This window comes from Danio aesculapii, chromosome 9 (genome assembly GCF_903798145.1).
Source record: "Danio aesculapii chromosome 9, fDanAes4.1, whole genome shotgun sequence".
Lineage (NCBI taxonomy): Eukaryota > Metazoa > Chordata > Actinopteri > Cypriniformes > Danionidae > Danio > Danio aesculapii.
This window is the reverse complement of record NC_079443.1, coordinates 16,782,590-16,808,704: the sequence shown is the minus strand read 5'-3', so window position 1 is coordinate 16,808,704 and position 26,115 is coordinate 16,782,590. Positions and strand designations below refer to the sequence as shown.

General features: G+C 35.2%; 1 protein-coding gene across 1 annotated transcript in view; it reads right to left on the bottom strand.

Moving 5' to 3' along the window:
- Positions 1 to 26,115, bottom strand: part of st6gal2a (ST6 beta-galactosamide alpha-2,6-sialyltranferase 2a) — a 129,432-nt gene that overhangs the window by 33,856 nt on the left and 69,461 nt on the right. Inside the window, exons 2-3 of the mRNA XM_056465038.1 lie at positions 23,237 to 23,292; positions 16,398 to 17,385 (exon numbers count right to left, since the gene is read on the bottom strand). Of these exons, the coding sequence (XP_056321013.1) occupies positions 16,398 to 17,316 (919 nt within the window). The 5' untranslated portion in view covers positions 17,317 to 17,385; positions 23,237 to 23,292. The remainder of the gene's footprint in view (positions 1 to 16,397; positions 17,386 to 23,236; positions 23,293 to 26,115) is intronic.

The following is a 26,115-nucleotide window of genomic DNA, read 5'->3' as shown; positions in this document are numbered from 1 at the left end:
CATCACCACCTGCAAATGGCTGTGTTAACGTGTCTAAATTTACCATAAAATAACGGCTGTTAAATTACAGAAATTTACCAGAAACTTAAATTTAAGGAAATTTCTGTAATTTAATGTCCATTATTTTACAGTAAATTTCTGCAATTTAACATCCGTTGTTTTACGGTAAATTTCTGTAATTTAACGTCTGTTATTTTACAGTAAATTTTGGTAATTTAACGTCTGTTATTTTACAGTAAATTTTGGTAATTTAATGTCTGTTATTTTACCGTAAATTTCTGTAATTTAACATCCGCTATTTTACAGTAAATTTCTGCAATATAACGTCTGTTATTTTACAGTAAATTTCTGTAATTTAACGTCTGTTATTTTACAGCAAATTTCTGTAATTTAACGTTTGCTAAATGATGAAAGAAATTTGTAAACTATGCCTTTAAAAAAATGTTAAGATAAAAGGCTACCATGCAAGTCAGGAAATTGTAAGTTATTGTTTTAATCTCCACTGTACATGTACAGGAATGCGGTGGTGGAATCGTGAGGATGTGTCAGTATGTCAGTAATCAGAAAGATTGCAGAGGTCTGGTAAACACGTTCCTCACTCTGTTCAAGCCTGTAATCTGATGTCAGGGACTGTACGAGCAGCTTGTTTAACAGAGTACAAAGTTAGATGTCATTTATTACTGGGTTCACCTCTGGGGGTTTTTTATTGATTGGATATCTTCCATTTAATCTGCCGTGTGATTGAGTGACTTTAAAGGTCATGGTGAGTTCATAGAAAAATGAGAGCTGGCCTCCACTGTGGCTCTTAAATGTCACTCACAATTCCACCTATTCAAACTTGGGACATCACATTTCATTATGTGAGGCAGGTGACAATCAATAGCAGTTGAGAAGAAATTAAAGTCTTCATATTGGGCATTCTTCACTTCTTCACTCACTTTTGTGTTCAACGGTAGACAGAACAAGTGAAGGGTGAGTAAATGATGACAGAATCTACATTTTCGGTGAACATCCCAAGTGCACAATTTGCTAAAACAATATTTCCAAGCTTCAAAACCCATATATTTGAATCGACTTTACTGCACCTAAAATGAAATCAACTCTTGTAAGCTGTTTGGACAGAACTCTGTGTAGGTATAGTGTGTCCACAGTTATATTGGAGTGAAATAAACACAATGAGTCTCATTTTTAAAATTTCCTGATGTTAAAATAGGATCCAAATCCCAGGGATTTCCCTGCCCACCGAATTGATTGACAGGCGCGATGTTTCTATAACATGTATACACATATTATTTGCAAATAAACTGGGATTAAAATATTTGTTCCAACTCTCTGTGATTTTTATAAGTTTAAAACATTTTTAAAACAGAGCCCGTTTGCAATAAAGACAGTAAAATCGCTGTTATTCTTAACCGCTATAATCACCACAGCCGCATGGTGTCAGTAAAGGCACATATGTACAGTTGAAGTCAGAATTATTAGCCCCCCCTGTTTATTTTTTCCCCAAGTTCTGTTTAACGGAGAGATTTTTTTCAACACATTTATAAACATAATAGTTTTAATAACTATTTTCTAATAACTGATTTATTTGATCTTTGCCATGATGACAGTAAATAATATTTGACTAGATATATTTTCAAAACACTTCTATACCGCTTTAGGTGACATTTAAAGGTTAAAACTAGGTTAATTAGGTTAACTAGGCAGTTTAGGGTAATCAGGCAAGTTATTGTATAATGATGGTTTGTTCTGTAGACTATCGAACAAAAATAAAGCTTAAAGGGGCTAATAATTTTGACCTTAAAATGGTTTAAAAAATTCAAAACTGCTTTTATTCTAGCCAAAATAAAACAAATAAGACTTTCACCAGAAGAAAAAATATTATAAGACATACTGCGAAAATTTACCTTCTCTGTTAAACATCATTTAGGAAATATTTAAAATAGAAAAATATATATATATCAAAGGGGGGCTAATAATTCTGACTTTAACTGTATGTGTGTGTTTACTGCAAACAGCATTTGTATGTGAAGCCGCCTTTCCACTGCACATGACATTCGGACACAACTGTCGTAATACGCCCCCTTGTGGCAGTCGCACAGAATTTTCAGTTTTGTCGTGCACCATGGGAGAAAAGCTGTTCCCGCAGTGTCCGAAATAAAGAAGTACAAAAGCAATTTATTCTCTGTGCGTTCACCGTGGTTGAATGAATAAATACTAGAAAATCATAGACCGCAAAAAGTTTGGAGGGAATGTGGAGACAACATTAAAAATTATATTTTTTATTACTCATTTGTGAATAGAAATGTTATTTTTAATATATATAAACTTTTCTGATTCATAAATAATGAAAAAACTCCTATTTCTCATCTCGCATGCACGGACCTGCTTGGACAACATTGGAATACATCACATCCGGTCGGCCAGTCGCATACGATCTAGTCGCAAGAGGTTAAATATTTCAATGTATGTGCAGCTCAAACCGGATCTGAATTTTCAGCATACGGAGATAATCGGAACTCCACGCAGCTCCCGGACTACTCTCCATTGGAAATGAATGACTTCCGGACTGTTGCTTGTTGTTTGTTGTGTGCAGTGGAAAGGCAGCTTGACTCATCATTTCAGAAAGGCTTGAATAAACTCCACCGCAAATACATGAAATAAACTTGGCATTTTTGACTAATGAGCTAGATTTCAACTTCATCAGTACCTCTCTCTATCACTGACTGCTGTTTATCTGACGTAACGCATGATGAGAAGCGAACATGCATGCGGGAGCGGTGGACAGGGAGAAGCAGCTCATATGGATTTAAAGCCACAGGCTATAAAAACAGCTACACTGTACCTAAGACAGCAAAATGGGCAGATTCTGAAGGCTATAATAAGTTATCTTGCAGACACATTATGGAGACACCAAAGGTTATCTGACATCTGGTAAAAGGGGTAAAATAGGTGCCCTTTAAAAACAAACAAAATAAGCAAACAAACAAAAATGGTATGTAAAAATGTAAATATTTTTATATTTCATAAAATGCAACTTGTCACCTTGGAATTATAAGGTTCTGTCTGCGTTCTCACTGATTTTGAGATATTGAGATTCAAAGTTTTTGCATTCCATAGCAAACAGTATGTGTGTAACATTTGTTTTTTAAACGAAAAGTGTTAAAATGTAAACAACTTATAAAAACATCCCATAATGTAAATAAGTTGTCATTTAATATGAATATGTCAATAACTCAATTTTGACAAAAATGTCAGATAGAACCTTATAATTCTAAGGTGACGAACTGCTCAAATATATAATGGAATGTAGAAATAGACGAATCCATTTAGAAATTGAAATTATATTAAAATAAAATGAAGACAAGGTTGCTGTTGTTGCTAATATTGTTTATATAATTCTAATAATATATAAAACATTCTAATAATATAATACAGGTACAGTTTTTATTATTAAAATGAACCCAATAAATGTTTACAATTGTATACACAACAACAACAACAACAACAACAACAACAACAACACAGCAGTATTAAAATAAAAGAGCTACATAAAACTAATACAAAATGGCAATAGATTTATTGCTATATTTGATCATTTATACCCTTAAAATATGGCTAAATTAATCAATTTAATTTAAGTACTCGTCTTAAAGTTAAAAACAATACACATAACACATCAGTTTACTCCTTGTGCTGATAACAAAACATGAATTTTACCATTAACTTTACAATTAGAATATATTCAAATATGAAATTGAAAGCATGTTAATTTTTTTTATGTATTAATTTAGCTGTTTTTAATAGTGCCAAATCACAATACTGTTAAAAGCCATTTCTACATCCAACCAATCCACCCACACAGAATCAATGATCTCGTCTAATCCAGCAGTGCTCTCTAGTGGATGAGTAGAGTACTGTGTGTAGTTTTTAAACAAAACACATTCACATGAATGCAATCCACAAAGTAATAGAGGAAGAACAGTGTTTCCCCTCGGATGTGACTTGATGGTGACTGAGTCTCTGAAGGAAACCCTTGTTCCTCATCCATCTCTCCTTCAGCTGATAGGCCGTTTATTGGCCTTCATCAACCAACAATATTTCCAATGCAGTACATCTGAGCCTGACATTGAAAATGTCCCCTCTTTTCTGACAGGGACATAAATTTTCTGAGAGAATAGAAGGAGAGAAAATAAAATAAAGACAGACAGACAAACAAAAAATGATAGATAGATTAGATAGATAGATAGATAGATAGATAGATAGATAGATAGATAGATAGATAGATAGATAGATAGATAGATAGATAGATAGATAGATAGATAGATAGATAGATAGATAGATAGATAGATAGATAGATAGATAGATAGATAGATAGATAGATAGATAGATAGATAGATAGATAGATAGATAGATAGATAGATAGATAGATAGATAGATAGATAGATAGATAGATAGATAGATAGATAGATAGATAGATAGATAGATAGATAGATAGATAGATAGATAGATAGATAGATAGATAGATAGATAGATAGATAGATAGATAGATAGATAGTAATGGTTTGTTTTTGAATTTCCCCAACTAATCGCAGAGCCCGTGGGATCAGAGCGAGTGCTCTGGCTTGGACCCCCCTGGAGATTTCTTGCGATTAATAAGCCTTTAACTTTTAAAGGAAGTTAGGTTTAGGTAGGATTAGGGGATGAAGAAGATAATGCACAATATATGTACAAGTACTATTAAACAGCCAATATATTAACAATAGCCAGACAATAGGCCACAGTATACTGTATGGTCACTCTGATAATTCAACAGCAGTCTGTACAACCACAGACGTTTTAAGTATGCTTATGTGCCTTTGGGAAACACATTGAAATACCACTAGGTGGCAGATGAAGACCAAATATTAGAATACTAGACATTCAAGCAGTGGAAGTCCAAGTATAGCCAACATACAGTAGCAGACTTTTCTGGAAAATAATAATTATAATAATAAAATAAAATAATCTGCCATTGAACAGCGAAAAAGCTAACTGAAGCATCATTATTATTATTCCAGTGAACTACATAATATACTACAATATACAACCAAATGATGGTACAAGAGTCTCTGTGAATAGTTGTACACCAAATACTAGGGACTGTGATCATGCTTTCTGCCCATTTATGGGTAATAAACTCAAACCATTTTACAGACACTGGTTGCCAAGTGTGGTTTCACAGTTCAGGGAAATAAAACATAATTATGATTTTCCTGAAAAAAGTTTCATTTTCATTTTTCATTTCATTTTTTCAAATTTCACTTTTTTCAAATTTCACTTTTTCAAATTTCATTTGAAGCTCCAGGTCTTGTGTGCTTATAGGACTACACAATTATGTTAAAAATAGTGATTATATATCAAACAGACTATGAACAACAACAACAACAACAACAACAACAACAACAACAACAACAACACATTTCTGGGAGCCTTCGAGTTTAATATAGCTTGCATTATGTTTTGTGTATTTGAAGAGCTCAGATGCAAAACCCTCTAAATCCATCAGACCTCTTTTTTCATTTTCTATCAGGCTCCTATAATTAGGTTCAGAAGGTTTATTTTTATAGGTAATGAAAAGGTTATTAGCTGGTATATAAAATAAATAAATGTCACTTTAGACAATTCTCTGGTTTTTAAAAAGGTATACCAGCTAAATCCACTTCTGCTTTTTTTGCAAAAACCTCTCAATCCACATACTGGGAAAAGACAAATGTAATTAGTTGAAAATCACTAAAGATGCAATTATAAATTATTTTACCAAACATAAAACACATCACACAAACCACCTAAAATACATAAATCTGTCAAGAAAGTGTCGGTTCATTCCAGTGTCGTAACCCCTGATAAGGAAAATCAATTATTAAAATATGTCAAGTAAGTGCATTAATCAATAACAATAAAATTGACAATTACATCTTACCAATCTGTTGTCATTTCTGATATTTAGAATTTAGATTTAATGCAAGTAGAGCAATGTAAACATTGTAAACTAAGCTTGTTAGATTTAAATAATATAGTGTAAAAACTTTGTGAAACATCAATATCTGTGCATTGTCCATTAATAAAAAGTAATATAACTTATTGAAGTATTATAAATATTTATAGTTTTATATATTAAATTTATCTTTTAAAAAATAGCTTACATTAGCAAATAAAACACAAGGTAGGCATACTGGGCAAAAAGGGGATGTCTCTCAGACACTTTTAGAAGCTGTCATTCATTCATTCAATAGCCGCATTTCCACTATCGGGCCAGTGCGAGCCAGGGCTTTAATCGGGCCAGGCCGGGCCAATAGAGAGCTGGAAGATGGAGAACATCGAAGCGATTGCTTTTTTACTGTTTGTGGTCTGTTGGTGTAAGGCCAGACAGCGATCCCTGGATAAGGACATTCGAGTTCGGCGGCATTTACTTCGAACACAGATATCCATTTTTTCTTCTTCTTAGTGAGTAGTGAGGGAAGAAAGCATCTTGTCTCCTCTTTACCTGACAGGAAAACTCCGCCTTTGTACGTAACCCCGCCCCGAAGCCCCAGTTGGCCCTCCTTGGCCCAAGGTATTCGGCGGGCCGAAAAAGGCCAGATGCTGGCCCCAAGGAAGCCCTGCTTTGGCCCGATTACGCCCCGGAAGTGATAGTGGAAACGCGACTGGCCTTGGCTCGCCCTGGCTCGCTCGCTTTAGGCGCGATAGTGGAAACGCGGCTAATCATTCATTCATTCAACCATACTCAAGTCTTTGTCTCTTTTTCATCTCTTGTTTATCTTCTTAGCATCCATGTGGGATAAAAGAAACGCAACTTAACTCCAACTTTCGTGAAACGCAGTTGCCATTTATTGTATAGTTAAACGCACTTAAAGTAGCATCACTACTTAAAAAAAACAAAAACAAAAAAACATTATGAATGCATGCTACACTTCTGACTGTACAGTGTGTTTTCTTTTTCTTATAATGGAGAGTTTTGAGGTACGGGACGTTTTCATTTTGCCAGTTCATAAAACTCTGTCTTTTAAAATCTGAATCGTAAGTGGAATAAAACAGTCTCTTCATAAAAGCCGGCATGTCATGAAATCGTGATTCGATTCGCGGCTTCTGATTGGTTCTTGGGACATAGCGGCTTTTGCTGTCAAAGGCAAGTGGCGTTTACAGGCTTTTGCAAACAATCTGTTATTTCTGAATGGGCTGATGCTGCGATTCAGATGATTAGAAGCAAAAAAATTTGTTGAACATGTACTAAAGCATTCGCTCAATGTCATTAACTCATTTTTGGCGGAAGTGGCGATTAGTGGCTTTTGCATCTGAACTCTTCATTTATTAATTTCATGTATTACAGTGTAAAAATGTGACAAGAAGTCATGAAAAAAAGATTTATGTTTCTTTAACTTATTTCGAGAAGTTAATTGGGTTTCAACTAAGTATGTTTAGTTCTAAAGTTGTATCAAATTAACTTTTCTAGTCATTTCAACTTATATCAGTCAAAATGGCTAAAAATAGTAAAGCAAAGATATGTAAAAAAATACATTGTATTTAAATTTTTAAATGATTATCATACGAGTTTACATTTTTATCATGCATCTTCACAGATGCCACACCGTTTAAAAATTAATTCAGCTTAACCATTAGTTTATATACACATGAAATCCTGCCAGGCTTAATTTAGAGGGAAAAAAAAAAGAATGTTTAATTTTTCTTTTCTAAATAACATATCTGTTATACTGAATTATGGCTGCATGATATTGAAAAAAAAAATCTGATATTGCGTTATTTTATTTTTCTGCGATAAATATTGCAATATGAATACTATTTGATGGATCTTAACAGAATTCAGGTACAGAAATTGCATAATCACAATGCAAATTATGCTTTTCTTACTTTGCGTTGTCTTGCTTCTAGTACAAATATTTCAAAGTCTTAGAGTAAAATATTGTCAAAATTAAGAGTTTTTCCTCAAAATTATCTGCCAATGTGGGAAGTAAAATAATCTTGTTTTTACTTTAAGCGTGGATATTTAGACTAGAAACAAGACAAACATTGTTTTAGGCATTAATTTGATTAATTAATTTTGTATAAATAATTAAGTAAATTAATCCTTGTAACACATACTGTACATTTTGCACACAAATGTTTTAAACCTCCTTGAAATGCTCAGTCACAGGCAAAAACACATGCATATGCTAAACCTTCACTCTATTATGGTTAAACTTAGCAGTGACACTATAAATGTCATGTGTTCTGGAGCTCCTGATCAACTACAATTCAGACTCAACATTGCATGTCTTGTGTTGTGACTATTGCGGATGTGCACATTGCGATATCAATGCTGAAATGATATATTGTGCAGCCCTATACTGAATGATGAGGGAATATAATTATGTCCTCTATATTCTGACATCATATTTTCTCCCAAAATTATATTTAAAATAGTTTTGTTCATTAAAGAGCATTGTTAGATTCTTAAAACATTGGATTATGAAAAGTGTCAAATATCTTTATTTTACTGTAAAACAAGCAGCACATTGATTTAAGTCACACCCTTTGTATTTTGTTTCTCAGAAGTGGCTCCTGAATTAACCAGAACCACTGAAACATTGCATGCTGACTGATAAAACAGCCTGTACGTTCTTACTGCTGGAGCACCGAGTGAAGAAAGTCCATCAGATTAGAGTTTGAAGAAAGAAAATACTTTCCATTTTGGTGAGCAATAAAGCATCAGACATTCAGCAAGCGGACTGTGGGCGTGTGGAGGCGTTTCGTCTGAGACTGGGACGGTAGACGCATTTAGAGCCAAAAAAAAAGTAACAACTGAGCGATTAAACAGCGCTGCACTTGATAGTAGTGATAATGTGCATCAGAGCTAGAACATCTGTGCTCATACCTGGATATAACCAACATTATTGACCTCATTCTTTCATGTACAGTACAAGCAGATGCAGACCTTGGCATCTTATTGGCTTGACACTTCCAGTTTCATTCACTTCTATTGATATTAAGCTTGTTGTAGCTTATTGAGGTTGCAAAATTATAATTTATTTTTCTCTGATGTATAAACTAGTTTAAATGTTTAATGCTGTTTATTGTTATGGGCAAGTCTGAATTCCTAAAGGGGGAAGTCCTAAAACAATGGCAGAAAGGAGTGTACTTCTACATTGCATTATAAAGTCAATAAACCACAAAGTACAGTGTTACTAACACACTCCCATTTCCCCAGCAAAATTTCAAGGAAAACTACAGACTTGATAACTGCAAAGTGTTGAATTATACAGGATGCAATCATGAAACTGCAATGCATTGAAAAACTTGGGATGTCTTGGAGTTGGGACAAATGTTGGGACAAATAAACTAAATTGTACCTGGCAAGTACATGACATAGACTGGTGGTGTGAATATTAAAATTCTGAAATATGTTACTTAGTGTGTGTTTGTTTGTTTCAGAGACATGTCCATGAGAAGGTGGGACTTGTACAGATAACTTAACAGACCACTGACCTAAACCCTTCCCTGAACCAAACCAATTGTGTTTTCAAACAGCAAACATAAGAGAAAAGTGCTCTGCCACTGCATAGTTTTACATTGATCGACCATTTTCAGGTTCATCCCTCTATTTATTAGGGCTGCCCAATCATGGAAAAAACTGACATTGCAATATTTTGTTTTTCTTTGATACATATTGCAATATTGAGTATCATTTTAACAGATGAATTGCTTTATTTGAAATGAATGATCAATTTAGGACAATTTTAAATGATTATAATAGGATGATTTTGTAGTAGAGTGCATCTGCATAAAATCAAATAAACCAAATCACAAGCAATGATAAATACAATAAAACAAAGTTACAACTGAAATAAAGGCATTGTGTTTTTTTCAGGGAATTTAACAGTATCCAGGCAAATAATTGAATAATTGAATGTAAATTAAATTTCATATATTCATATTCATATTCATATATATATATATATATATATATATATATATATATATATATATATATATATATATACATATATATATATACATACATACTGAACTTTAATACAATTAATGTTTCTTTATGTTACAAAAATTGTAATTTCCTGTGCTTGAATGCTTTAAACTGGCTTGAAATGCATACACAGTCAAACACATACAAATGATACAATTTTGTGGTAACTTTATGCTTAAACTTGGCAATTACTCCAGAATGATGTGTGTTTTTAATGCCTACTCAATGATAATCCTGATTTGACATTGCAGACCCTGCGATGTGACTATTGTGGATGTACACATTGCGATATAGATGCTGAAACGATATATTGTGCAGCCCTACTATCTATTTTGTGGAAATGTGCTTCACTGCTTACCAATCGCCCACCCACCGCTCTACACTTTCCAGTCGCCCATCCAACCGCCCCCCACCCCCCTGCTCCTCATTTTCTGATGGCCAATTTAAACCCCCACCCTCCCGTCTCTTCACTTCCCTCAAAACCAAGTGCTTCGCATCACAAGTACAACACTGTACATTCCAAGTTATGTTAATGCCAGATAACAACCGCTAAATAACACTAACTCATCTGGGAACTTCAAATCACGTTGACCATAAGTGAATATGCTGAAATGTTCAGATTTGTATGTGTGTTATCACCAAATATGTATGTGTGTTATCACCAAACACACTTGATATCAGATCATTTCATGGCGAGATACCCAGTTTACACAGTGTTGGCAGAGATTATCTGAATGCACAGAAGAACCCTAAGTAAAATGAGGTTGAGTAGAGCTGAGCGGGCGGCAGGCTTCTTGCTGAGAGCTCTGGCAGATCTGATCTTGGCTACGCTGTGTATTTTGTTGGCTCTCTGACTCGTCCTTCGGTATATCTGGAGGGCAAACTAGGTTGGCAGGACTGATGGGAAATGGTTAGACAAAGACAAGCTGAATTTAATAGACAGGCTAAAAAGGGTTGTAAAGAAAAACAACCTGATCAAAACTGGCATCAGTCTAAATGAATAGGTAAAGAAAATCAATGCCAGTCACACTTACACATTGTTTGTGAGCTGCCATTGCCACTACATATCTATTACAATAGCAATGTATTGAGTATAGCTGTATAGTGCAATTAGCCAGGTTGCCATCCAAAGGATTTTTTTGGGACAAAAAAAAGCATTGGTCATTTTTTTTATAGATAAAGGTGATGAAATGCCAATTATCAATTCAATTCTACTGACCAAATATTTTCAGTTTAACTTTAGAGCATACATTCTATATTGTTACTTTAGATGCTGCAAAATCTACACTTTTTTCAAAATAATACAATTTTGTCTGGCTTCTGTGCACATATGGTGTCACATGACACATTTTCAGAAGCATAAGATGTGTACCAAGCATTGGTAAAGAATGTTGAATGATAAGCTTCCAGGAGTGCCAACACAAATGTCTCATAGAATGCAACCATCATCACCCTTTTCAATCGAATATAAATAGCCTTAGGTTAAGGGGTGTCCCATCCAGCACAACATAAATAAAATTAAGTTTGCAGCACAAGTTCGCAGCATAAGATTAGTTACTTATGTTTTGTACAATATTTATGAAAATGAGAAATCTCAATAAGTAAACTGTCTGAATACTCTCCAATTTTTGCAAAAGGGGGTTGGAAATAATTAGCGATTTCATAAATCTAAATGTATGGGATAATATTAGTCATGATGTCATCATACACACCAGTTTATTGGTAAAATACTATTTGAATGGAAACAGGTTTTATTTCACTTTTATTTTGTAGATAAATGTGTAAAATTTTTGTCGATAGTGAGTAAAAGGTCAGCTGTGGTATAAAGAACTTGTCAAACCTTTAACCCTATTAAAAATGTGCTTTTTTTATTTTTTAAAAAGCTTTTTTTTAAATAAGTGACTAGATAGAAACAAAATTCACTAATGATCCAGTTTTTTTTTTTTCTCTTAATAAAAAATATTTATATCTAGAACTCGGGCTCAAAGCAGCCTATAGTCAAATGTCCACCCAGGCAATTCATTTTGTCAAAATAGCACATTCACATAAAAAAATTGTATTAATTAATCAAAAAAAAAATGCAGATCTGATTCATTCATTGAATAAAAAGATAAATAAATACATTAGGAACCAAGCCCCCGTCCTACATTACTACAATTCAGCATAGGGCTGGGCGATATGGCAAAAAGTGCAATCTCGATAATTACTTTCTATAATGAACGATAACTATATACATTTCAATATAAGTTGTTATTGCTTCCACTTTTAAAGAGTATCCCAGCCATGTCTGAAGGTGGATACTGCTGGCGGGAAAGTGAAACAAGCGTGCTAAACAATACTGGGTGATGCAGCATGACCTATTTACGGCCGATAATTTTCAGATTGAATTCGATGAATATCTAATATGAACACAATGATAGGTTCCTGTTGCATATTTCTGCTGTGTGATTGGCTCTTAGGATCAATATCAAGTAAAAATGTCCAGAGTGTATCATCGTTATTCACATACATTTTTAGGGATATCTCGATCAGGTTTTTTTGCCCTCGAGTCCAAGTCATGTGATTTTGAGTATCTACCAATACCGAAACCCAATCCAATACTTCCATATTACATAAAAAATTAAAGAAGAGCAAAGAAACATCCAGGATGTTCCTTTTTTATTTAATACACCTTATTTTAACATTCAACTCTTAACAAACAGAGCACTTCTGTGATGTAGCTTGAACAATCAAGTAATAAATAACATAAACACTTCACTTTTGGACTTTAGTCCTATAAATTCTATTGCGATTTGATATACAGTGCTTCACACACTTGACTTTGACGAGCCGCCCAGGTATATTAACGGCTGCCCGAGTTTATGTAGTGACACATTTTTTTTACTATTATTAACATCCTTTTAAACTTTTTGTATCCGCTCAATATAACCAAACATCCACGATCGATTAAGTAGTGGAAAATCAACTCTCATTTACCGGTTTCGTTCTGTCCGCGAGACCAGTAAACAATCATGCAGATTTTCATACGCTCTTCAAACCCACAGACACATGCATTTTTGGGACTTAAAACATTCGTATGGCCTGGGTTTCTAAATCTCCTAAAATGCCAGAAATTTCATTTTCTAAAGCTTGTATGCGTTTTTGCATTACTTTTTTATTAAAGGCTAGCCTACTTTCCGCCTGGTTTTGCAGTTGACAGCACATACAGCCGCGATATCAAGAGAAAAAAAAGTAAATAATAGATTTATTAATCTAAACGACTCAGAAAAACTTTACTATATACTCGTGAAAATTGAAAATTACATCTAAACTGGCTCCAAAATACATGTACACTATTAGTGATGGTTAATCAATGCATTTACCTTATTTAAAAAAAAAATCTGCTCATTTCAATCTTGCAATTATAATCATTTGTAGAGATATCGTCTGTTTTTACTAACTTTTCTCTCATTTATTTCTCATTTGCTGATTATTTCATTAATTTGATGATGTTAATATATTAAATATGCTATTTTAAATTCAAGTTTGCTTTGAACTTGAAAGAGAGAGAGAAGCAGATTTTACCTGTCAGTGGGTGCACATGGCTCCTGAATAGCATAAAGTATTTCTTATTATTGCATTTTTTTTTTTTTACTTTAAACTATTGTAAAGAAACAGTGTCATAATAAATACAATTATTATTAAAAATGAAATCATGTTTTGTTTGTCGCATATAGTTAACTATTTATGTGATGTGGGTAAATGGTGTGTTTCAATCCGGCTACCACCGCAAGTATATTTCAAACCTGTGGGAAACACTGCGATCTGATTTTGTTTAGCGGCCCAGCCCTAATTCATCAGACTCAAACAGATGTCCCATTACAGAGGAAAAATGCAAATGCACCTGACACACAGACAGACAGACAGACAGACAGACAGACAGATAGACAGAAGAAAAAAATTCACTAAATAGGAATTACATGATGTCCCATTGGAACCTGGTCCTAATAACGACAACAAATTAAGAATGTACAGTTATTCTACTAGCTCAATCATAATAATAGCAATAAAACTGCCCCACAGGGAAATTTAGTAGTATTTAGTGCAGATATAAAGAGAGAGAGAGAGAGAGAAAGAGAGAGAGAGAGAGAGAGAGAGAGAGAGAGAGAGAGAGAGAGAGAGAGAGAGAGAGAGAGAGAGAGAGAGAGAGAGAGAGAGAGAGAGAGAGAGAGAGAGAGAGAGAAGCCCTTGAGTTCAAGTACTGATGTAATTAAAATCATTAGCACGGAAGCGATGGCTGAAAATCCACGTTGAATTACAAATAGTGCAAGTGTTTGTATCATCTTAGCGAGGCGGCACAGGCGCCATTCTCCTCAAAAATAATAAAAGCTGTGCCGTCACCATGGAAACGCTTCATCTGTGCCCACAGCCGCTCTGCCATCATAGATGCCAAAGCTGGAAGAATCTGGTCTCTTTGTGTGCCTGTGATACTCTGGATTATGTAACCGTAAAGGCCATCCGTATCCCACTGACCCTTTCAGAGAAACTGGCATCACCACGGAAACCAAAAACCACAAGTGGAGATAATGAAAGAGAAAACGCTTCTCAAAAAACCCACAACCAAAAAAAAAACAAGGCCTTCCTTCAAAGGCTTCTTGAAAAATGCCAATTTCACATCTTTCAGATGAATGAATGAGGAAGCAACTGGGTTTAAACGTAACTTGGGTTACTAAGAAATGTGACTGAACATTCTGGCACTATGTAGCATCAATAATAAAAAAATAAATAAAAAATTAGGAAAGAAAACAGCTAAGAAAGAAGGAAATGTTAAGTCATTGTTGAATCACTATGACTCAGACACCTCTGGCAGTCAGAAACAGCCTACCGTCAGGCTAAAGAGCTGCATTAAGAGAATATTTGTTTAATATGCTAATTTCTATTGACTGCTTGTGTCTTTCATTGTGCTGCTGTTACTGATGCCATTTAATAACATCAAAAAGCAGCGATGAAACTACTAAATTATGATCAAGTTAGATAAGCTGCAAACTATTATTTTTATTATTTTTTTATTATAATATTTATATTACTTCTACTATAAATAATACCACATTAAAAAGCTGAAAACAAATTTCTATACAGTTCCTAAATTCTAAATAAAATATACAAAATCACATTCATTATACTACACATCATAAAAAATGCGTAAGAGCTGTCATGCTTGTAATAAAATAAGAATAAGAAGAATCATATTATTAATATTACTATTACTATTATTATTAGTGACAATTGACTGTTGACTAGTGGTTTATTATCTAGCTATTGTTAATATATTCATTCTAAGGATGTTCATTCATTCATTCATTCATTCTTTTTGGCTTAGTCCCTTTATTCATCAGGGGGCGCTACAGCAGAAATAACCGCCAACTTTTCCAGCATATTTTTTACACAGTGGATGCCCTTCCAGCTGCAAGCAACCAAGTACTGGGAAATGGTTTTTTGATAGTACTTATAAATACATTCTGCATTATCTTATTCTACATCCCCTAATCCTAATACTTAAACCTAACTATCTTGAAAAATAAGCAGAACATTCTGAATTTGTCAAAGAAAAGGCATAGATAATGGTTTATTAATAGCAAGAGTTGTAATAGTAACATTTTTTTGTCTGTCTGTCAATTTGAAACAATACTACTACTACTACTACTACTACTACTACTACTACTACTACTACTACTACTAATAATAATAATAATAATAATAATAATAATAATAACAACAACAACATCATTTACAATTATTATTATTATAATTATTATCATCATTAGTATTATTGTTATGTATCAATGTTATTCATATTAATATGTTATGCATATTAAAATGTGTTTAAAACATTAAAAACAATAATACCAATACTTCAGCATATCTTTTACGCAGCGGATGTCCTTCCAGCTGCAACCCAACACTGGGAAAAATCCACACTCTTGCATTCAATTCACCTATAGCGCATGTCTTTGGACTTGTGGGGGAAACCGGAGCACCCGGAGGAAACTCACACCAACATGAGGAGAACATGCAAACTCCACAACTAAAATGAAATTAATTTACTCTTTAGTCTGAAAGGAAAAAAGGCAAAGTGTGGAAGTGGAAATTTAGTTGACCTCATTTGGCATTTTTCACACTTTATTTTAATGCAATTTTTAATTTAATGCATGCTTGCTTTTGTAAATTAGAATGACTCCATTTGCTGCCCATTAAAAACACTGAGTATTTAATTGCATTGCCATTTAAACTTACTTATTAACAGATTAATAAATTATTTAAGTTTAATGAAATGCTTCATGGCTCTTTTCATGACACTCATTAAGCCTCAATAAACCAAAGTTAAAACTCTGTCACTCACCAATCTCCTTGCCAAGTCCAGAGTGCAGCATGGCTCCAGCAGAGGTGACCACAGCACAGGTCTTTAAGCCTGGCCTGTAGATCAGGCTTAGGGGTAATGCAGGCACAATCTTCTGCCAGCCCAAATTGGAGAAAGGCATCTCGGTCCCATCCAACGTTCGAATCTTCTCCCTCTTCTTCAGCTCACACAGCACCTGCTGGCGGCTCTGCTTTGCCTTCCGGTGCCCCCTGTAGGCCACTCCATGCTTATTATTATTTAGGTAGTCTTTCATAGCCCTCTGTAGGCGTGGACTGAGCATCCCCATCGACAAGCTCCCTTTCCACAGACCATGAACTATGGATTTGTATCTGGGAACGTAATATTCATGCGGGTCAGAGCTCCCGTGCCTTGCAACTCGCTTGGTGGTCCTTCCCCTGTCTTCATCACCACCCTCCTCATCCTCCTCTTCCCCTCCAATCACCTCCTCTTCATCTTCGTCTTCTTGAGGTGAATCCTGGTTGTACTCCTGTTGCTCGCGGTTGCGACTCACACCGGTCGACCTCGAGCCCACATCCTGGGTGCCGAATGCGGACCAGGCTGCCAGGCTCTGAGGGTCAGGGTAAGGGTAGGCTTCCTGGCTGAGTGGACTAGGTTGGGGGTCGGCGCTGGGGTTTTCCTCCTGGCTCTGCTCCTGCTGAGTGTTGCTGGAGGTGGATGGGGCGGAGGAGGTGGCGAGGCCCAAATGGGTGGCCATAATGGTCCGGGGGTTGCCCTGCAGGGAGGTCAGTCGTCGTGTGTCTGTGTAAGATAGAGCGGCCGCGGCGTGCGGGTCATCCACTCTTGACTCCATGAAGTAGGAGAGGAGCGCCAGGAAGAGCAGTGCCCAGACCAGAATGAGGCCGAGGGCGAGCCGCCGCCACTGTTTCAGACTGGACTTCATCTTCCCGCAATCCTCTCAGCCGCACGCCGCTGCACTCCCGACCTGACTGAAGAAGGGTCAGCAGGAGGCCTGCAACAGGACATGCTCAGTTAGTCTTGTTCTTGTTGGAACTGATTGTGATTTCACCAACTTTAGATCTTTAAAATGTTTATGAATTCTGTTATTAATTACTCACTCTTATGTCATTCCAAACCCCTGAAGCATCAGTTCATCTGACCTATTTTAGGTGAAGTCTGAGAGCCCTCACGTCTTTCATAAACAAAGGTTCCTGACTTGTTTAAAGTTGAGAAAAAAAAAAAATCCTCAAACTGACTACATGGCTTCAGTGGTTCAACTTGGATATTATCAAGCTATGAGATGACTTTTGTGCACACATAAAACATTAATAACATCTTTATCAACAGTTTCTTCTCCTCAGTGTCAGTATAGGGAGCACGGTCAAGTGTCACACGTACATGGTCGCCCCTCTGACATATTAGCTCAGATGCAACTGTGCTTTGTTTCAAACAGAAGTCACAGAAGTTCAGTTCTGAAAATGAATGAAGGTCTTAGGGTGTTTGGAACAACAGGAAGGTGAGAATTTAGTAAAATAGTTGAACTGTACAATACAATGGGAGATATTTTCATTTACAAATTTTACTTTTTGTAAGACCTGCATCAAACATGTGGTAGGGACATCCTACTGGGTATTTGATTATCCCCATACATTAAACATACATAAATACATAAATACCTCAATCCATTACAGATATGCTGACTGAATACAAACCTAACAGATCATTTAGATCTTTAGGATCATATAAACTAGAAATTCCAAGAGTTAAGTCAAAGCAGGGTGAATCGGTTTTCAGCAACAATGCCCCTCGCTGCTGGAATCAGCTTCCAGAAATGATCAGATGTGCTCCAACATTAGGCACATTCAAATCAAGACTGAAAACATCTATTTAGCTGTGCCTTTACTGAATGCGAACTGTTCTACGTCTGAAGGATCGCACTACTATGTTTTTCTCTTCTTTTTCATTGTTTTATTACCTGTTTTCACACATTTTAATCTGTTTTATCTGTTTTTAATCATTTTTATTATTAGTTTTTATTTCTCTTATACTGGTCTCTTTTATTCCTGTTTATGTAAAGCACTTTGAATTGCCACTGTGTATGAAAAGTGCTATATAAATAAACTTGCCTTGCCTTGCCTTGCCTATAAACCCCACCCCTGATTAGAGACAAAGAAACAGCAAGTCAACAGAGTATTTTGGGAGAACTAAAACAGTGGTGTTGGAAAAAACAATGAAAAAAATGTTAAAGACAAGTGATGATTGGTCAGAAATATGCAGTCTGACACATTTCTCATCTATGACATGACATGAACTTAAGAGTCATATCTCATAACCTGATTTTATCATAACAGAGAAAAAGATTCCATGAGGTCTGACCTTGTTATCATTGTTAGGAAGAACTTTATTGGACTATAAAAGTTAACTACAAATCAATTTTCAACATCAAATTTTGATGAAGCAGTGATCAAGGTCCCATCATATAATTCAAAAGCATAAATTAGCATAAAACACCCATAAATCATGCCAATTTTGAAAGTTGTTTTTAACATTAAAAACATCAGGTTTAAGCCATCAAGATTAGAAGACACACTGTTCTGTATGTGATGGCAGACAGTCATAATAAGTGACAAAAAGAAACTAAATTTTAGAAGGATGAAGATAAAAAAGGATGGTGATAAGTGATGACAGATGCAGGTGCATCGAACACCTTTCAACGGAGCATAACATTATTTTATGAGGTGTAAAGCCAGTTTTCTCAAATGTGTTAAGTAAACAAATGACTATTTAATATATTCTAAAGTTATGTTATCAACTACAACGCAAGAGTATTTTTTAGACTATTTTTCACAATTTCCCATATTCGAATCAGGATCCGGCTTAAAGGGCAAGCTTGAAAATCTCTACATCAAACAGATGAAGACAGTAAGCAGGTCTGTCGAAAACAGGAAAGACATTTCCTCTAAAGTCAGCTTTCGCTTTCCTTTGAGAAAAGTTCCCCCCAGAGACCACTCATGATACGCTGTTAGTTTTCAGTATGGTTTCACTATTTTGCAGATCTGAATTTAGACATGAGAACAGCAGCTGTCATAACACTCCTATTCTGTGCAAAACTGAAACTCTTAAAACTGTAACATTTAGTAGAATAGAAAGAAAAGGGGGAAGAAATATATAAAGATTTGTTTTAAAGATTATATATTTATTTATTTTGGTAACATTTTACAATAAGCCTTATTAGTTAATGCATTTATTAACATAACAATGAACAACACATCGATTACAGTATTTATTCATAGTTATTAATTGTAGTTAATGAAAATAATGTTGCTCATTATTAGTTAACTTACAGTGCAATAACTAATGGTAACAAGCAAGACTTTGGATTTTAAGAACGCATTAGTAAATGTTGAGCTACGATTAATAAATGCTGAACAAGTATTGCTCATTATTAGTTCATGTTGGTTAATGTAATTATTAACATGAACGAATGATGAACAATACTTGTACAGCATTTATTAATTAGATTATAAGACAACTTTCCATGTATTTACATACAGTAAAAATCATTTGAACTAGTAAGCAAGTGAGTGGGTTGAATGAACAAAGGAACAAACAAACGAACGTACGACTGAACAAACAACTGGACGACTGGACAAACGACTGGACGACTGAATAAACGAACGAACGAACGATTGACTGAACAAACAAACGAACGACTGAATGAACGAATGACTGAAACAAATGAACAACTGAACAACAAAGCAAATGAACAAACAAATGAACGACTGAACAAACGAACAACTGAACAAACAAATGACTGAACAAATGAATAAGTGCGCATGGGCTGCAGCCGGCAATCAACAAGATTAGCCAAGCACATGCGGGGGCGGGTTGAAAATGGAGCCATCAGGTAGGACACTTCAGGGCTCAAAGTTGCTGCAGCAATGATGACCGATCACACATGGTGTGATCATTTATTTAGTTATTTATTTATTTATTTATTGCAATAATAACAACAGATTTACAGTACAAATAAAACAGAATACAGTATCTACACACTATAGTTCATTTCAAAACAATGAGGGAATTATGAAACAAATTTAAGTAGTCTATGTAACAAACGCATTAGAAATAAGGTGAAAAGGAGAGGGCACAAAAACAGGAAATAAATGTCAAGGTCAATGTCAAATGACACTTACAATTTCTGCATAAACGGCTTGACAGGAAATAAAAATATTTTTTTATCATATATCTTTATACTTAATTTTTTTTTTTAAACTTATTTGTTAAGAAAGCTTTATAGTTGTGTCAGGATCTATGATGATAAGTATTTTAATACTATATAGTTAATATTTAGGTTATTTACGAAAATATATCATTTGAATCGTTTATAGCACTGAATACAGTAGTCTGTATAAAAAAAGGCTGAATAAATCTGTGCAAACAATCAAGACATTGTGAACAAATTATTTAACAAACGATGATACTGCAGTAAAATATTTGTAGTATAGTAATAAGCATGATGTGTACAAGACAGTGATGGTATAAAAAGTTAATTGTTTGTTTTGAAATTTGTGAGACAGAATTTGTCTAATAATAAACCCGAAACACACGTGGTTGTTGTCATGCGGTGAACTCAGCCAATCGTGTAATGCGGTGTCGTCATCTCAGCTCCCGCAGTCGATCTTCAGATGCTTCTCCGGCTGACTCAGTCGTCTGATCTCGGCGCACTGTCGCGGTACTTTGATGCTACATGTGACAGTCACGTGGCATTGGCACAGCATCAATCCAGACAAAATTTGTAACTAGCATGCACCGCTTTAAGACAGATTTCAATCGGTCTGCGCATCGCTGCATGAAGTTGAATGCACCTTATGACAGACTGGACAAGCGAACGACTGACTGAACATACAAACATCTGACTGAACAAACAAAAGACTGACTAAACAAATGAACGACTGAAACAAATGAATGACTGAACAACCGATCGACTGAATTACAAACGACTGAACAAACGAACGACTGACTGAACAAACGAACAACTGACTGAACAAATGAAAGACTGACTGAACAAACAAATGAACAGCTGAACAACCGAATGACTGAACAAACAAACGACTGAACAAACAAATGACCGAACAAATGACTGAACAAACAAACGGATGAATGAAAGAACAAACGAACGACTGACTGGACAAACAAATGAATGACTGAACAACTGAATGACTGAACAAACAAATGACTGAACAAATGAACGACCGAACAAACAAACGACTGAACAAACGAATGACTAAACAAATGAACGACTAAACAAAGGAACGACTGAACAAACAAATGACTGAACAAACGAATGACTGAAAGAACAAATGAACAACTGAAAGAACAAATGAATGACTGACTTAACGAACAAACGACTGAGCAAACGATAACTTATGACTTCAGCATAAAGCACTGCTGTAAAATTGCCAACCAAAAATGCCAGTAATACTGTAATTTTTACAGCAATATTTTAAGGGTATTGCTGTTTCTCCCTCACAACTCAAACACTAGTTCACACTACAGGATTTTAAGCCTGAATTGAGCCCGATTTGGAAGTTAACGAGTTTGCCGACAGATCGGGCTATGATCGGGAAGAAATCTTTAAGTGTGAACTACTGAACATCGCATCAAAGAGGCTCGCTGAAGCGTCGGTAACACCTCGCAGAAATCCAACATCTAGCATGCTGAATATTCCAGAGCAGTCAGCCGACTCGACCCCACGTGCGGTCAGATGTAGTGACAAGCTGCAGCCAATGAGAGAGCATATCAGCATAAGCTGAATGCCTGTGTGCTCAGTAGCCCAACCGAAACGTCTGTGATTGGCCAGAATGGCCATCGATGCACTCGCTTCATTCTGCGTTAACATGGACATGCGAGTAGGCTATATTAACAGGGGAACTAGAATTCTGTAACTATTAGAATTACCATACTGCTCATTCTGACTGTTTTCATATAAAACGTCATATTGTCACATCATATTTACATTCAAAGCTTCTATTGAGATATTAAAATTAAGCTCTGAATGTCTGTCATCATATTTGATGACACCATTACCCTAAAAATATTATCTTTTTTGGTAATACAGCCTATAAATATGTAGTTAAGATATTAGAACACGCAAAGGTCTGGGGCTCGCTTTCATTTTCACTTTCAAACAGGAGCTATTTCGCTACACAAAATAAGCTGTTTTGAAAGATAAGTAAGTTTATGTTTTTGCTATCAAAAAGTTATGATTATGTTAGCAAGAAGTTGCTAGGCAAAAAAATGCATGCATATTTAAAGTCACAGCAAACAGTAGCAGACATGCATGCAGTCATTTTGACCAACATGGTAATTAAAGGTAGAAATCCTCAGTTCTTTACTGTTTTGTAATTTAAAAAATAACAATGTTAGAAAGAAATACACAGATATTTAGGAAAAATATGTATCAATCCACTCGATCCTTGCAGATGAGCGATTAATCCGCTGATGCATCAGCTGATTGCCGATGTTTTTAAATGCTTCCCTGAAAGCTTGAAACGCTGTCAGTGATGTCATCAGCACACAAGCAGCCAATAGTGTTCAACTTTTTCTGACGACTCCTCCCTCAACATTTCATTGGCTGTGGTTTGCTAGCTGGACTGAACTGTTGGGGAACTAGTTGTTGCAGATCTTGTAGTGTGTCACCCCCCTCTTGTGGATCATTTACGTAGTGTCACGTAGTGTGAACACCACAGTGATTAAAAGACACAAAATCAAGTCATGTAGTGTGAACAGCACAGCGATCTGCTGATGTTTACAATCCTGTAGTGTGAACTAGGCTTAAAGCACACACAAAAGTGAATTACCTCTCTGTTGTCACTATTTCCTGGAATCCATTTATCCTCAAACAGTCCGTCTGTCCCTGCAAGACAAAAGAAGACAGCAATTAGAGACGATAATAAGAGCCCTGAATCATCCTCCTAGTTTCACAGATTAAATCAACCTGAGCTGTTCACTTTCAGCTGGTTGAAATGGGAAACTAACTTAAAACAAGCATATATATATACACACACAACACCCATCAATGTGGTGTCACTCCACACACATTCAACAAGAGATGCTTGTACAACAATGATTTTCTAGGGAAAAATACCCTGCATGCATATACAAAGAGAACATGTGATTTCACTGTTATGATTATGCACACCCTTGTATTGTTTTCTTGGTTTAAAGCGCACCAAAATATACTGTATGTCTATACAAGTCATAATGGTCTGATTTCTGTATGTTAAAATCCACCTGTTTCAATGCGCATTTTAAAATGAATAATGGTAGATGGAAATGACTTTGTCAAGGATTTTGTTGATATAGTAAGCATTAAACCTATAGGTTATCAGGTCATCAATACCACCGTCAGACATTTAAACAGCTTAATGCGAATTGGTCTAATACACATTTGGGTTAATTGGCTTAATAAAGACACTGTTGTTTTTAAAATGTGTTGAAATAAAACTGTGTTAATAACTAATTTCTAATGACTAATTTATTTAGCATTTTCCATGATGAAAGTACATAATGTTTTTCGGCAAGTTTATTATGTCATCTAGGCAAATTATGCTAATTAGGATATTGGTTATTGTTATTTATTGGACAACAGTAGTTTGTTCTGTAGACAATCTTAAGGGGGCTAATAATATTGACTTAAAATTGTACAATTAAAAAAACGATTATAGTAAATACTGTGATGATTTAAAGTTCTTAAAGTTCTCTTAAAAGTTCAGCAGGAAAATATTTCAAAAAGAATAAACATTTAACACCACATCAGGGCTGCGCAATATTGGAGAAATCTGATACTGCATTTTATTTTTCTGCGATATGAATACAGTTTCACAAGATAGCTTGAATAGCCCTATTTGATGGTTTTCTGGGGAGTTTAACAGTATTCAGGTAGAGAAATTGAATGATCACAATGCAAAAAAAATGTTTGGTAACACTTTATTTTGATGGTCCATTTGAGTATTAGTAGACTGTCTGCTTAATATCTTTTGATACTGCTCCTTCGAAAGACATTTACCTCACTATAAGAAACTTTGCAAGTGCATGTCAACTTACACTAACCCCAACCTAAGAGTATATATTGAGAATTAGGTGGCATGTAGATGCAATGTAACTTAAATTCAACAAATGGACCATCAAAATAAAGTGTGACCCAATGTTTTTCTTACTTTGTTTTGTCTCGTTTCTAGTCCAAATATCAAAAACTTCTTAGAGCAAGTTAAAAATATTGTTTAGCTTTCACCGTCAAAGGAAATTAGTGGAAATTAAGAGTTTTTCCTTAAAACAAGCAAAAGTTATCTGCCAATGAGGTGAGTAAAAAAATCTTTTCGCTTTGTAATGTAGATATTTGGACAAGAAACAAAAATTCTAAGTAAGAAAAACTTTTTTTTTTGCATAAATCAAATAAATTCCACCTGATTAAATACAAATCTGCAGCTCCTGGTCAACTATAATTCAGACTCAGCATTGCATATCTTTGCGGTGTGTCTATTGCAGATGCGCACACTGCGATGTCGATGCTGAAATGATATATTGTGCAGCCCTACTTCACATAATGGCTATTAATTTTAATGTCAACTGCATAATAAACGGAAATTCCTAAATTGATTTAAATTAATTAATTACATTTACGGCAACGCAGTGGCGCAGTAAGTAGTGCTGTCGCCTCACAGCAAGAAGGTTGCTGGTTCGAGCCTCGGCTGGGTCAGTTGGCGTTTCAGTGTTCAGAGTTTGTATGTTCTCCCTGCGTTTGCGTGGGTTTCCTCCGGATGCTCCAGTTTCCCCCACAGTCCAGAGACATGCGGTACAGGTGAATTGGGAAGGCTAAATTGTCCGTAGTGTATGAGTGTGAGTGAGTGTGTATGGATGTTTCCCAGAGATGGGTTGCAGCTGGAAGGGTATCCGCTGCGTAAAACATGTGCTGGATAAGTTTGCGGTTCATTCCCTTGTGGCGACCCCGAATTAATAAAGGGACTAAGCCGAAAAGAAAATGAATGAATGAATTATTTACATTATTCCATTGTCTGTTGAAATTATTGACTCTGATTGTCTGGAAGGTGTGCAAAATTGTTTGATGCACAGGTAGTTCCAATCAGTTGAATATAAAATGTGAGCTACATGCAATCTTTCTATTTTCAGTCCATATGTGGTGCTTTGAGGGAGGATTCTCATCTTGTGAGAGTATAATGATAAACAGGCTGTACAGTGACAGTCTCTCTCTCCCTCTCGAATTCAAAATCAAAAGACTGTTATTGGCATGACCTGTCAAGTACTAGATTACATAAACAATGGATAAAATCATTAATATATAAATACAGAAAATAAAAAAAAACAAATATTTTGATAAATATACAAATAAAATAAAAAAGGCTATTATGAGGAAAAAAAATACATCATAAATAAAATATAACAAAATAAAATACAATACACAACTGTAGATACATTTAGATGGTTAGTAATAACCCCCCTCTCTCTCTCAAAAAAGGAAAAGGAAAACACAATGAACAAAATAATATGAAATATTTTCCAATATGGTACAGTAAAAGTTAATGACTGATTATAATTACTATGAGCACATGGACAATCTGGACATTTTTGAAAATATTTGGTGTTGTAATATTGCTTTGTGCTGTATGGCTGAAACTGGTTTGGTTTTTACCTTCTTAAGAACTGCCTATGACTTCACGTA